The sequence below is a fragment of the Magallana gigas genome, chromosome 1 (assembly GCF_963853765.1).
Source record: "Magallana gigas chromosome 1, xbMagGiga1.1, whole genome shotgun sequence".
NCBI lineage: Eukaryota > Metazoa > Mollusca > Bivalvia > Ostreida > Ostreidae > Magallana > Magallana gigas.
Window position 1 is genome coordinate 31751764 of NC_088853.1, and position 14260 is coordinate 31766023.

Consider the following 14260-nt stretch of genomic DNA (forward strand, 5'->3'; position numbering starts at 1 on the left):
TTGTGCATAGAGGAAAATGTGCTCATGTGTCGCATCCGCCCCTCAAATTGCATACACGTGACAGAATGGATCTAGCCATTCGAGTCAACAAACCTTGCGAGGAAGTTACCGACAACCAAACAAAAAGCAGCGTAAAAGATCAACTCCCGATTATCATTCAGGTAGATATGGATCAACTGGAGAACTGACAGAGGTCGTTACAAAATATGATGAAATAGGTTTTACTGAAACCAAAACTGACGATTTTTTATGATACTCAAATGTATACACTAGCAAATATGTTTCCAAATATAAACCTATAGAATAGCGAAAACGTTCAATGCTGTATGAGATATTTCATGACTTCACAATGGCCATGGCACGCGTTATCGCTTGTCGCTTGAATTATTGTAAACATAAAATTTCTGTAATTTTAACCGTTCTGAACGATTCAGTTTTTTTTTTGGTTGTTTTTTTCAAACAAAAATATAATAATCAGCAATGTTAAAAGGGTCGTCACTAGGAAATAAAGTTGGTTGGTACGTGATCAAATCTACTGAGAAGCCCTTCGGGCTTCACAGGAAATGATCACGTGACCAACCAACATCATATCCCGGTGGACTTTTTAAATTGCTGTTTATTTCTACCTGGTGATATAACATATAAAACAGTCAATAAATTACAAATGCCCGCTCTGTTCAACTCTTTAAAGTGGTAAGGGATACTATAAAATTGATTTTATGGTTTCCAAATTTATTTTCCAAATTTATCAGAACAGGTTTTTCATTTTCCCAATTTCGTCCGGACATATTATTTTCGTTATGTGATGCAAGGCCGCCATACTTGTAAGAACTGTAGACTACGGCGTAGTGAAGTTTGAACTGTTTGTTGAATAATAATAGATGTATCAGAGAATAATCACGGTAATTACCATTTGCATTGTTGTTATACACAGTAATAACTTTTTGCGTTTCCCCCCATAGTGTAATTTTGTCGTTTAATCAAGTTTCAATATGTAAACAAAATGAAGGGTATGGAACATCGGTCAAGCCTAAATTTTCTACTCTAATATTTTCGTACATTGCTTGTTTATTATATAATATATCATCAGGTCAGGCATTATTATTATTATAATGGAAATTTCTGTCAGATTTATACGTGTACATCATAGTAAGTTTCGTAATTTTACCTTTTATTGTAGTCAATCTTTTCCTACATTTGATTAATAAAGAAACGGAATCGAATTGGCTGTTGAGATACAATATGAAGCAGTTCATAACATTACATCATTGACGTGATTACTTCCGACATGGCAGCCAAGGAGTCCGAAGAAGATGGCCAGAAGCCATTGGCAGATGCCACAGAACTTGATGTTGGAGAATCACGACCCTCAAGAAACAGAAAACTTACAGAACGTGGAAAGTCATATAAATTAGAACAATATTATAGCACGTTTAGAAAGTTGAAAACATTAGGTTCACAAATAAAGACCTTGATGTTTGAAAATAAAAGTGACACTGAAGATGTGAGAAAACAATACAGTGCATGGTTGAATACATATGAACGTTTCCTCAATTATTTTGATGAACTTGCAACGCAAATAGATGAAAGGGAAAAGAGTGAAATGTTTGCAGATCACTATGACTATGATATATTCCTGATTAACTTTAAGAAGGAAGTCGAAGATTACTTTTCTCGCATGAAAGAGACAAAAAGCAAGATCATTAAAGTTAAAAGTCATGCGACATCATTCACTTCTAATGCATCAAACATTTCTTCACAAAGAATTAAAGAAGAAACAAAGTTAGCAGAATTAGAAGCTCGTAAATCTGTCCTGAGGAGAAAAAAGCAACTCGAGATGGCTAAGCTGCAACTGAAACTAGATGAAGAGGAGCTGGATATCGACACAGGTATTGCAGTATCACACGCTAAAAGTGAAGTGCTACAAAAATATGAAAATATTCCTGAAGAACAGTCTTTTAATCGGTTTGATTTTATTGAGAATAAGGAAGATAGTGTTGGTTGTCCTAGACAATTAATTCCAAAACCTTCGCCACGAACGCCTAAGTTTCAACAAGAAATTGGGTCACAGATATCATGCTCTTTGGATCCAAATGCCAACACCTTTGTTCCAAGATCCCACAGCACTGATAAGGAAACAAACCAACAAGATGCGCTACAAGATGTTGTTAACTATTTGAGAAGACCCTTACCAGAAATAAAAAGGTTCGGCGGAGACCCACTGGAATATAGAAGATTTATTAGACAGTTCCATGCTAAAGTAGTTATAAACACTAAAGACGATGATGAACGAATGAACTATCTGGAACAAATGACACATGGGGAGGCAGGTCGCGTCGTATCCGGCTTCAGCCATATGGACGGCAAGAGGGCATACAAAGCAGCAATGAACCAACTTAAAGAAAGGTACGGCGACGATGAACTAATCGTCACAACCTTTATTAAGAAAGCTCTCGAATGGCCTCAAGTGAAAGACTCAAAAATGTTGGATGAGTTTTCCTTATTCTTGGTAGAATGTCAAAATGCTGCAGAGAGTATGGATAGCATCAAAGTTTTAGACTATCAGGAAAACATGAAAAGATTAATGTTGAAATTACCAATAAACATGCATGACAGATGGAGAAGCGTCGTCTTGAAGAAAAGGGATGCAAAGAAAAGAGTGGCATTTTCAGACTTTGTGACTTTCATAAAAAATGAAGCTAAAAAATCCAACGATCCAACCTATGGAAACATATCAGTTAACGAATCTCGACAGAGCAATTCTAAACCACAGAAGAAAGTTGTACTGTCAACGGACATTATAAATGACACATCTAAACCAACAGACTTAAACGTGAAATGTGTTTATTGCGAAAATTCTTCTCATCTACTCAGTGACTGCAAGAAATTCATAGGGATAAGTCTCCAGGAAAGATACAGCTTTATGAAGAGTAAAGGACTGTGTTATGGATGCTTGAAGAAAGGACACATGAGTATGAAGTGTAGAAACAGACTGAAGTGTTCATTATGCGGACGTTTTCACCCTACAATTCTTCATGATCCAACAAAATCCTCAGTAAACGTGTCAAATCACAAGAGCGAGGCTGGTGACTCTTCACTTGCAGTTCCGAAAATAAAGCAGTCTGCTGCTAATTGCTTTGCAGATAATTCAAGTATTAGTGCTTGTTGTGATACTGGGGCCGGTGATCAAACATGTGCCATGGCTATAATCCCGGTAAGAATAAAATTGAAGGACAAAAGCCATAGTGTCGTAACATATGCATTTTTCGACTCGGGCAGTAGTGTCTCCTTTTGCACTGAAAACCTAATGCGGCAACTCGGAGCAAGTGGCAAGAGATGTAACATCACTTTGAACACAATAGGAGAAGCCTACCAACTGTCATCTCACTCAGTTAAGGGTCTGCAGATCAGCGACATGAGCATGACAGAATTCATTGATCTTCCTAAAGTCTACACTAAAGACAAGATGCCGGTCAACCATGACCATATCCCAACTAAGAAGGAAATATCAAGATGGCCCCATTTATCGCATGTTACACTTACAGATGTTAATGCTGAGATTGGCCTCCTCTTAGGTAGCAATGTTCCAGAAGCTTTCGCTCCATATGATGTGGTAACTGGTCCTAGCGGTTCCCCTCACGCTACTAAGACGCGGTTAGGATGGATCGTATGGAACGTACTCAGGGATGGAGAAACTAGAACATGTGATGTGAACAAAGTGACAATTGAACAATATTGTGAATGTGACATGAAACTAGAAGAATTAGTTAAGGCATCAATAAACTCTGATTTTCCAGAACGTGCTAAAGAAGACAAAAGAGAACATTCAGTGGAAGATAAGAAGTTTCTGAGTCAGGTAGAAGGATCTATCAGTCAAGAAAATAGTCATTATTCCATAGGACTACCATTCAGAGAGAATTCTGTGAATCTACCAAATAATATGATTCAAGGACAGCAACGACTTGAAAGTTTGAAGAAGAAGATGTTGAAAAATCCCCAATTTAGAAATGATTATATCAGCTTTATGAACAAACTGTTTGAAAAGGGTTTCGCAGAAGCAGTTCCTGAGATGCAGCTAAAGAGGGATGACGGGCGAGTATGGTATCTTCCTCATCACGGTGTATACCATGAAAAGAAGCCAGGAAAGATAAGAGTAGTTTTTGATTGTTCAGCAGTTTTTATGGGTGTGTCTCTAAATAGTCAATTACTACAAGGACCTGACCTAACCAATAGCCTCTTGGGTGTACTTTTGAGATTTCGACAGGAACGTATCGCAGTACAAGGTGACATAGAGGCCATGTTCCATCAAGTTATCGTACCAGAGAAGGATAGAGATTGCATGCGATTCCTTTGGTGGAAAGATGGAAATCTGGATGCTGAACCTAATCATTACAGAATGAAAGTGCACATTTTTGGGACTACGTCTTCACCGGCATGCTGTAATTATGCATTGCAAAAGACCGTCAAAGAATATGGCGAAGAATATGATCAATATGTACAAAATGTCATGATGAGAAACATGTATGTTGACGACTGCTTAGCATCGCTTAACACTGAAGAGGAAGCCATATCTCTTATTAAGGACTTGATAGACCTCTGTAAAAAGGGAGGATTTCGTTTAACAAAGTGGATTAGTAACTGTGCAGAGGTTTTAAAGTCAGTTCCAGAAGATGATAGAGCTAATGACATCAAGAAGTTGAGTCTAAATGGTGAAACATTGATAGAGCGTGCCCTGGGTGTATTGGTTTGTTGAGAGTGATTCCTTGGGATTTCAACTAGGAATAAAGGACCAACCAACGACAAGACGAGGAATTCTATCTGTGACGAGTTCCATATACGATCCTCTCGGCATTGCATCACCATTTGTTATGACAGCTAAATCTTTGCTGCAACAGCTGTGTAGAAATGGCATAGGATGGGACGAGAAAATCGATGAAACTTTGTTGAGAAACTGGAACAGCTGGCTTACACAAGTAAAACAATTAGAAGATGTAAGGATTGAAAGATGTTACAAACCAAAGAATTTTGGACACTCGGCGTCGTACCAGTTACATTGTTTTGCAGATGCGAGTGAACTTGGTATGGGAGTTGTCATATATCTGCGAATGACTGATGAGAATAAGGTAGTACATTGTTCATTTGTGATGGAAAAATCAAGAGTCGCACCACTTAAGTCGATGACAATCCCTAGGATGGAGCTTGCAGCTGCTACTATAGCTGTGAAGTTAAGCAAATTAGTTGATGACCAACTAGACTATCCTATAGAAAAGATACACTTCTGGACTGACAGTATGTCAGTGCTTCGTTATATAGCTAACACAAAGACTCGATTTCAAACCTTTGTTGCGAACAGGCTTGCCATCATTCATGCCGCTACAAACTTTGACCAATGGCATTATGTCAACACAAAAGAGAACCCAGCCGACTGTGCATATAGAGGGGTTTCGTCAGTTGTTAAATTTATCGATAATCAGCGTTGGTTCCATGGACCCAAATTTCTCTGGAAACAAGAATCTACCTGGCCAGCGGAACATGAAATTGATACCACTCTGGCGACGAATGATGTGAAAGTGAAAAAATGTGCCAACACTGCTCTCATACAATCTCCAGTAGAAGGTGTTGAAAGAATTCCGGAACATTTCTCAGACTGGAAAAGAATGAAAGTTGCTGTTGGATGGTTCCTGACAGCCAAGGATAACCTGCGGAAAACAGTCATTCAGAAGAGAGAAAGACATGAGAAAATGATGAACTCTGGGATTCCTGAAGAAAAGATCAAGCAGAATGAAAACATGGGGAGTGAAAATAGATTAAAGAAGCCTAGATTAGTAAAGAACATTCCATACCTCAATGCTGACATCCTTGATAGAGCAGAAAGAGAACTTATTGCATATGAGCAGAGACGATATTACGCTAGCGAATTGAAAGATCTTGTAGCCAAACACGGACATGTCAAAAGGTCTTCGCAGCTTTCCAGATTGGATCCGTTTCTACATGAAGGAGTCTTAAAGGTTGGAGGAAGACTAGAAAAGCTAAACGTACCTTTTACCGCAAAGCATCAAATGATTGTCCCAAAAAATTCCAGACTGGCAAAGTTGATTGTGTTAGATGCCCACAGATTTACAGGACATCTGGGCAAGAATTCCACTTTAGCTGTGATTCGAGAGAAGTTTTGGATTACTGGTGTTTCTTCTCTATTGAAATCGCTTATCTCGAAATGTGTTATATGCAGAAGATACCAGTCTCCTCCAATGCAGCAGAAGATGGCTAATTTACCCGCTGAAAGGCTTAAAACAGATGATCCGCCTTTTACTTATGAAGGCATGGACGTACTACTTTGGACCATTTGAGTTGAAGAGAGGAAGGAGTATGGTAAAACGCTATGGTGTGATATTAACTTGTCTTAACACCCGAGCAATTCATCTTGAAGTTTCATTCTCCTTGGATACAGATTCATGTATTGATGCTATTCGCCTATTCATTGCATGGAGAGGAAAACCAAAATTTATCAGGTCGGACAATGGTACAAACCTTGTGGGTGCTGAGAAAGAACTAAAAGAAGCTCTCAAAACATGGAACATAAACCAGATTCATTCTCACTTACTGCAGTCAGGGATAGATTGGACATTCAATCCACCATCAGCGTCACATTTTGGAGGTGTCTGGGAGCGGCTCATCAGATCTGTTAGAAAGGTGCTATTTTCTGTTCTACATGAACAAACTATCCATCTCGACGATGAAGGACTCGCAACGTTGTTCTGTGAAGTTGAAGCTATTCTCAATGGAAGACCTTTGACGCCTACATCAGATAATCGAAGTGATCTGAGTGTTCTAACACCAAACCATTTGCTACTTCTCAAATCCGGAGAAACATTACCACCTGGAACTTTTTCACAAAGAGACAAATATGTACGCCGTAGATGGCGACAGATCCAGTACCTTGCAGACATTTTTTGGCGCAGATAGATTAAGGAGTACCTACCTCTTCTTCAGAGTAGACAGACGTGGCTGAAGCAAGGTCGCAATGCTAAAGAAGGTGACTTGGTTCTCATTGTCGAAAATGGACCGAGGAATCATTGGAATCTTGGTCGAGTTCTGGAGGTTCAGAAGGATGTACATGGTATCGTGCGTGTTGTCAAAGTGAAAACTGTGTCCAGTATTCTTACGCGCCCAATAGCCAAAGTTTGTCTCGTGTTGGAGTCAGATGAGAAAGACTAAGTTGTTTTGTATGCAAAATTGTAAAATATGTTCTAGGTAGGACCATATTTTAGGGGCCGGTATATAAAATTGATTTTATGGTTTCCAAATTTATTTTCCAAATTTATTTTCCAAATTTATCATAACAGGTTTTTCATTTTCCCCAATTTCGTCCGGACATATTATTTTCGTTATGTGATGCAAGGCCGCCATACTTGTAAGAACTGTAGACTACGGCGTAGTGAAGTTTGAACTGTTTGTTGAATAATAATAGATGTATCAGAGAATAATCACGGTAATTACCATTTGCATTGTTGTTATACACAGTAATAACTTTTTGCGTTTCCCCCCATAGTGTAATTTTGTCGTTTAAACAAGTTTCAATATGTAAACAAAATGAAGGGTATGGAACATCGGTCAAGCCTAAATGTTCTACTCTAATATTTTCGTACATTGCTTGTTCATTATATAATATATCATCAGGTCAGGCATTATTATTATTATAATGGAAATTTCTGTCAGATTTATACGTGTACATCAAAGTAAGTTTCGTAATTTTACCTTTTATTGTAGTCAATCTTTTCCTACATTTGATTAATAAAGAAACGGAAACGAATTGGCTGTTGAGATACAATATGAAGCAGTTCATAACATTACAGATACAACTGTAAAATATGTAGAAATGACGCAAATTGTGAATATGTGTTTTGGTTTAAACAAGACAAAAGTGTTTCCAAATCTGCATGAAAACTTATTTGCGGCGTTGATTACATTCTACTAGAATGTAGTCCATGCATCACCTGCATGCTTATTAGAAACTATATGAATTATAAGAAACAAGAATTGATCAGTATTACAAATGAATCTAAATGTCCTTGTCTATTGGGCAACTTTAATGTCATAGTTGATTTATAGCTAAATTTGAACGATGTTTTTATTTCTGATGATTTCTGGGAGTTGACTTTAATCAACTCTTCTATGCATTTACTATGACAAACCGGAAGTGAAACAGGTTTTGGACCTCAGCACAAATCACAAATGACAAGACTTAGTTCTTGAAAATAATCGATGAATTCGATGTACATTGTCTTTAAACATTGTTTTTTCTAGAAAACTTATTTATAAATACCTATAAAATGGTCAGATATTAAATGGTAAAAACTATCTAAATATTTCTTTTAGTCGGAGGTATTCCTACGCCTTAGTTTAATATAGTCTCGTTCAATCTGACGGTTGTCTCCGTAAATCCCCGACAAGCAGAGTCTCTCTTGTTTTTCGGAGACTAACGGATATACTAGTAGCCGAGCGTCTGTGTGAACGAAACCAGAGTTCAATATTGCTTGGATCCATACAATTTCTCAGACACATTTCGATTATTGATAGGCAGTTTGATGGATTAATTCTGTTTTTAAATATTACACATGATTCTTATGGGATTCTTATGGGGTTTTCTCGAAATTCTTGTTGAAAAAGTCAGAGAACCCATGTTATAAAAAATGTGCGTTATTCAAATACATATTAGAAACTACTTTTTATGCAATATAAGATATTGTTGAATTTGAAATGTATAATAATCGATAAAATCAACTCACGTCAGTACTTCAGTACATTGATTAATATATTTTGAAGGGACATAGCTATGATGATAGTTAAATTCTATTTTAAATATATGTTTTAACTATTTACAGTGCTTTATGACTGTATTACTATCGATCTAATAAAATCCGAGAGCCAGTCGTAGAGTAGTATGCAAAATACACTGGTACTGTACCAGTTATCGGCTAAGACCAGTTATCCGCTAAACTGAGAGTTCGGGTTTAAAGCAGGCAACAATCCAAGATTTTTTAATTCAGTCGTCTTTTTCGAATAAAGAAAAGTAAGTTTGTTTGAAAATTTTCTTGAATATGTTTTATACATGAGCTTAAACGATCATTGTTTACCGCTGAGTTTACATCTTTGCACGTTCGGCAGTGGGGGAAGTGACGTAATAAGTTAAAAATAGAATATTACCTCTTTGTGATACGTTATTATATCCCTTCTTTAATTTCACATATAAAATCAATACATTAAACATGTATAAACAAAAGGGATTTACAAATTTCCGACAGATTCGTAGCGCAATTGAACGCCTGATTGCATAATTATGCTCTGAATAGTCTACGATTTGGCGTATTACCGTCTGATAATAAACGAATAATTTTAGAGATTTGTTTATAATGTATCATGACCCCGACTACTTTAGTCTGACCCCACAAGGGGCATAATTCAAACTACATTTAACAGAGTATAATATCGACATGAACACGGATTTTACTATGTTATTATCACGAAGCCGATAACTGGTACAGTAAATCGTAAAAACTCGGCAAATTCGGGGCGCGCTAAAAAGAAAAAAAAAAAGATGTTTTGGGTTCTAAATAATGATATAAACTAACAGATTGATAAATAAAGAGTTCACGTTTTAAAGTATGTCAAGTTTTATCCAAAAATATCAAGAAATAAGGAATTACTAAAAGAAAATGTTAAATTTTAGCCGATAACTGGTACAGTGCCCGTAGGGCTCACAGAACTTTGTCTCGATTAATAACAAGACTCGTGACGTGTTTTTTTTGTTTTTTGTTTGTTTACATAGGTTGAATATGCCAGTTAAAATCTGTTCAAGCTGGTTTGTCTATCGTTGTATTTATTTAAAGCATAAGTCAACACTTCCTACATATAACGCTCAACATATTCAGTTTAAAATGAAAACTTGAATTTCCACTTCAACATTAAATGTAAACAAAAGCTGTTACATGTACATATTAAAACAGTGCATTACTCATCGAAAGACAGTCAAAGTTTGGTTGCCGATGAAAATTGTCTTACTGAAGCATTGTAAACATTATCATCGGAAAAATAATATTAATCAAATTCGGTCTATGCCCCTTTAAATCGATGTACATTATTTATTGTTGAACAGGCATTTGAAAGCTGTCATGTTCTGCTTGAGAGAACTGTAGAAGATACCACTGATATAATTATTGATATAAATTAATTGATTTTTTTAAATTAATGAAATAAACAATATTAATAGCCGATCTGGTAGTGGCAGGAATAAAGGTGGGACAACTTGTATTGACAGTAGTACCGTAAACTATGTCCTATATACCACTTCTGTACTTAAAATTTTACAAGACTTTGATAGTATCATTTCTACAATTGTAAATAGAACATACTCAAGTCTTAACGTTTTCTTTTTTTTTTAAATTGAAACAAGTAACCCGCCATTAGCTGTACACATGAAAATTATTCAGGTGTAAAATTATGGTGTCTATATATTGAAAACAAAGATGGTGTGACGAGACGTCACAGACATTCTTTTTCCGTCGCCATCGGACTTTGGTGCCCGTTTATGGTTTTGCCTTTGGCGCAGATCATGGGACTTTGGCGTGATCATCAGCCTTTAGAGTCTTAGATATGCATCAGAGATTAACCTTATCAGTGAAATCTAAGTAGGTTGTTTTAGAAAAATAAAACCATTTAATTTTAGATAATAACAAAAACACTGCAATTTTAATTACAAACACTTGTGTATATGCTTGAATGTGCATTTGATGATCTTAAACATGCATTTAATAATGTCTATGGAAATGGTCTTTGGAGCGAGTTGATTAAAAACGGTATAATTAAGAAATGCTCATATGAATAAAAGCAAACTATAGATGTTTTCTAAAGTTGCAATGATAAAAAGTGATATTATTAACATGTTTCTTGATTTAATAACCTTGGCATTTTTTTTTTCACGTCCACGGTCTTTCATGCCATGCATGGGGTAATCAAGAAATGAAGGCAATTTGATTTCATTGTAGACTGTCCTTTAGATTTTTCCTGTAAAGTTTTAATGGCATAATAATCTTATATATGTGAAGTATTAATATATAAAACTGTAAAAAAAATGTATTCATTTTAAATGTTTGAAACACTAACTAATCGTAACAAGTATATTATTATTATTTATTCTTTATGGATAAACCGGACGGTTTCCGTCAATTGTTATAAATTAGTCCTCTTTGAACATTTTTTTATTATGTGTACTGTTTCTCTGACAAAGTATCTTATTTGTATATATATCAAATTGTGTCGTCACGTTGACGGATTAAACTTTCAAAACAAACAAAACCCTGTATTTACATCCATTTTCGTCCCCCTATATAAATATTGATTTTACAATTTTTAGGCTTAAGATCTAGAGTTATTGCACTTTTAAATGTATATCATCAAGAAGTAGAAAGTGTTGTATTTGGTCACTCAATATTGTTGTCATCATTTGACGAATGAAATTAAACGCGGGGACTCTAGCGACTCTTTATGTTTTGAAAAATGCGCTAATTCACTTTCTTTCAGGACGCTGCAAATGTACACGTAAAACCTGTGACTACCAATTCTGTTCTTTCGGAATATTTCTTTAAAATTCCCCACCTGCCTCTAATGTTTAATTTTTCATAGTATTTTCTTTAATTTTCTTTTTTTTTCTTCTGTTTCATGCGTGTATTTTAATGTTTATGTACAATTATAAATATTTCGCAACTAATTTTCGATTTCAGTTTCCAAATACAGCCAATCAATAAACTGCATAATTGTATATACATGTAACTGTTATCAGAAATTTATGATAATTACATAATGTAAATACCAAATGCATAATTGTGACATCATTTTATAAAATCTCAATTGTAGTATTACGTAATATTATTTTATGTACATGTAATTGTACGTTATGTGTAAAGATTTTATGTAACAATTAAAGTGACGCTGGTGGCAAAGAGCAACATATACCAAGTCTTGTTTTGTTTACATATTATGTATAAATAAATGTTTTGACACGCATGTGCCATCATTTGTGAGTGTGTAACCATTTCTGTAGGCTATATTAAAAGTAACATGACCAGGAATTGTGTGTTCTTTTAACTTGTCGATGTTAATTGATTTCCTGTCATTGCTTCAAAATCCGGTTTTTGTAAAGTATTATCTGTCAGATAAGTGTTTTCGATTTTCAATAATTATTTGAGTTATCCAGACGACACTTCAACGATATACTTATAAGAAGTAATTACGGGATATCACTTATTCATATATATATATATATATATATATATATATATATATATATATATATATATATATATATATATATATATATATATATATATATATAAACGTAGCGTAGGTTGACATATACTCTTAACTGTGACATAATCCATTTCCATATACTCACAGTGAGAAAGAATATCAATTTCCATATACTCACAGTGAGAAAGAATATCAATTTTATTCTTTCGATAAATCACAGTATTGCATGGTTTATAATGTAACAAATTAACTTTTCCATCATCCATAACTTCAGTAACTTATAAACGTACACAACACTGTACAAATCGCTATAACTTACTCAAATAAGCTGTCATGAGAGTCAGTTAAACAAAAGAACTCTTAGTGATTTTTCTTAAGCACTTGGTTTTGTTTTTAATTTTCACACCGTTGTTTGCCCCATTTCCTTACAGTTGTAACAAATCATTCTATAGTTAGTAATTCTTACTGTCAACTGTAATGTTTGTCACCTCCTCAAACTTCTAAGCTCGCATTATCGTCTATAAATCAATATGCTTTGTTCATTGTTTGAGGGTTAAATGATTGTTTTATTACTCAATCATTAGGTCAATTATACATGTATTTTATGCGGAAAAAAACATTCAAAGGTAATTATGCATATATTCTATGCATCTATCTACCAAGCAAATGTATTTCTAATAGCCTCGCTCATGGCGTAGATAACGTTAAAAAATCAATTAATTAACATGGTATTATCCCACTTATTTCCTGCATATAACATTTTGAGGGTCATCTATTTTTTTTTTTAAACTTTAACAGTTTCTCTGCAGAAAACACTATAACATGCGTCATGAGCAACCAGTAATGCAGATTTAGTACAACATAAATGCAACGTTGATATGGTTTGAATACTAAATTGTTGCACCGATTTAGATGATATAAGTTCCATATTTGTGATAAAAAATAGTTGTCATTAAAATTATATGTTGATACATTATATAATTATCTCATTGAAAACCATGTTCAAGTTAAAGATTGCGTAGATCGTTGAGTATACAAATTACCTAGTTAAAGAATAGTGACCAAATGAAGGGACATTTTTACACGTTTATTACGGGACGCTATCTCCCGTGCAGGACTAATCGTGGGCCAACCGTGAGCTTATTCTCTTGTTGTTTGATCCAGCCTCATGTATCCTCCAACAAACCAACACGCATTTTAGTTTTCAGACTTTTATTTAGAATTTACATGAAATATACTTTTTCGTGAGTTTGGTATGCATCAGCACCTAAGGTCCGATTCCAACTGACTATAATTTTCAATTCAGAATAATATATAATGTACAATGGAACAACACAATGAAGGATAAACATAATATATAGCATAGGAGGTACAGTGTAAAAAAAATAAATAAATAAACAAAAAAAATAGCCAATGATAGGAAAATGAAAATCAAAAAAAATAGAAAAATACTGGTTAATTGCTAAGGATGAAAATAGAAAAAAAGTATATGTAATGTAATAATAACAAAACAAAAATTGAAAAAAGAGTACATAAAATGGAAAGGGGAAGGGGAAGGGGGTGGTGGTGGGAGGGGGAAAACAAATAGGCAATAAAAAATGAAAAGAATGGGGTGTAGGGAAAGTCAGACTTACCCATTTTGATACATTTTTATACAATGTGTACATTTTTACCTAACCTACTTAAATATGTTTGTACTTCTTATGTAAAAGTGAGTTTTATCAAAAAGTAGCCAGTTATTGTTTTGAAATGTTAGTTTATCACTTCCAAAAAGTAGATTCTTAATTGTGATTGGTATGGCATTGTCGTTTATATAATTACATAGAGATTTTCTTTGGGAGGCATATAATGGACAGTGTAAAAACTATATTTTAAGGCTGTTCTTAAATGCTGAAACTGCAGTTATATATTTCTTTTTTTGTATTTTGAGGTAGATTGTTCCAAAGTATAATTGTAA

The 14260-nt window shown here is 34.7% G+C and overlaps 1 protein-coding gene and 1 long non-coding RNA gene across 2 annotated transcripts in view; both read left to right on the top strand.

Annotated features, from left to right (window-relative positions):
• LOC117687290 (uncharacterized) overlaps nt 1-14260 on the top strand; it is a 259261-nt gene that overhangs the window by 241097 nt on the left and 3904 nt on the right. The gene's annotated exons all lie outside the window — the stretch shown is intronic.
• LOC136269986 (uncharacterized) lies at nt 711-5175 on the top strand. Its single transcript, XM_066066067.1, has 2 exons — nt 711-902; nt 1181-5175. The coding sequence occupies exon 2, from the start codon at nt 1289-1291 to the stop codon at nt 4751-4753; it is 3465 nt and encodes a 1154-aa protein (XP_065922139.1). The 5' UTR covers nt 711-902; nt 1181-1288; the 3' UTR covers nt 4754-5175.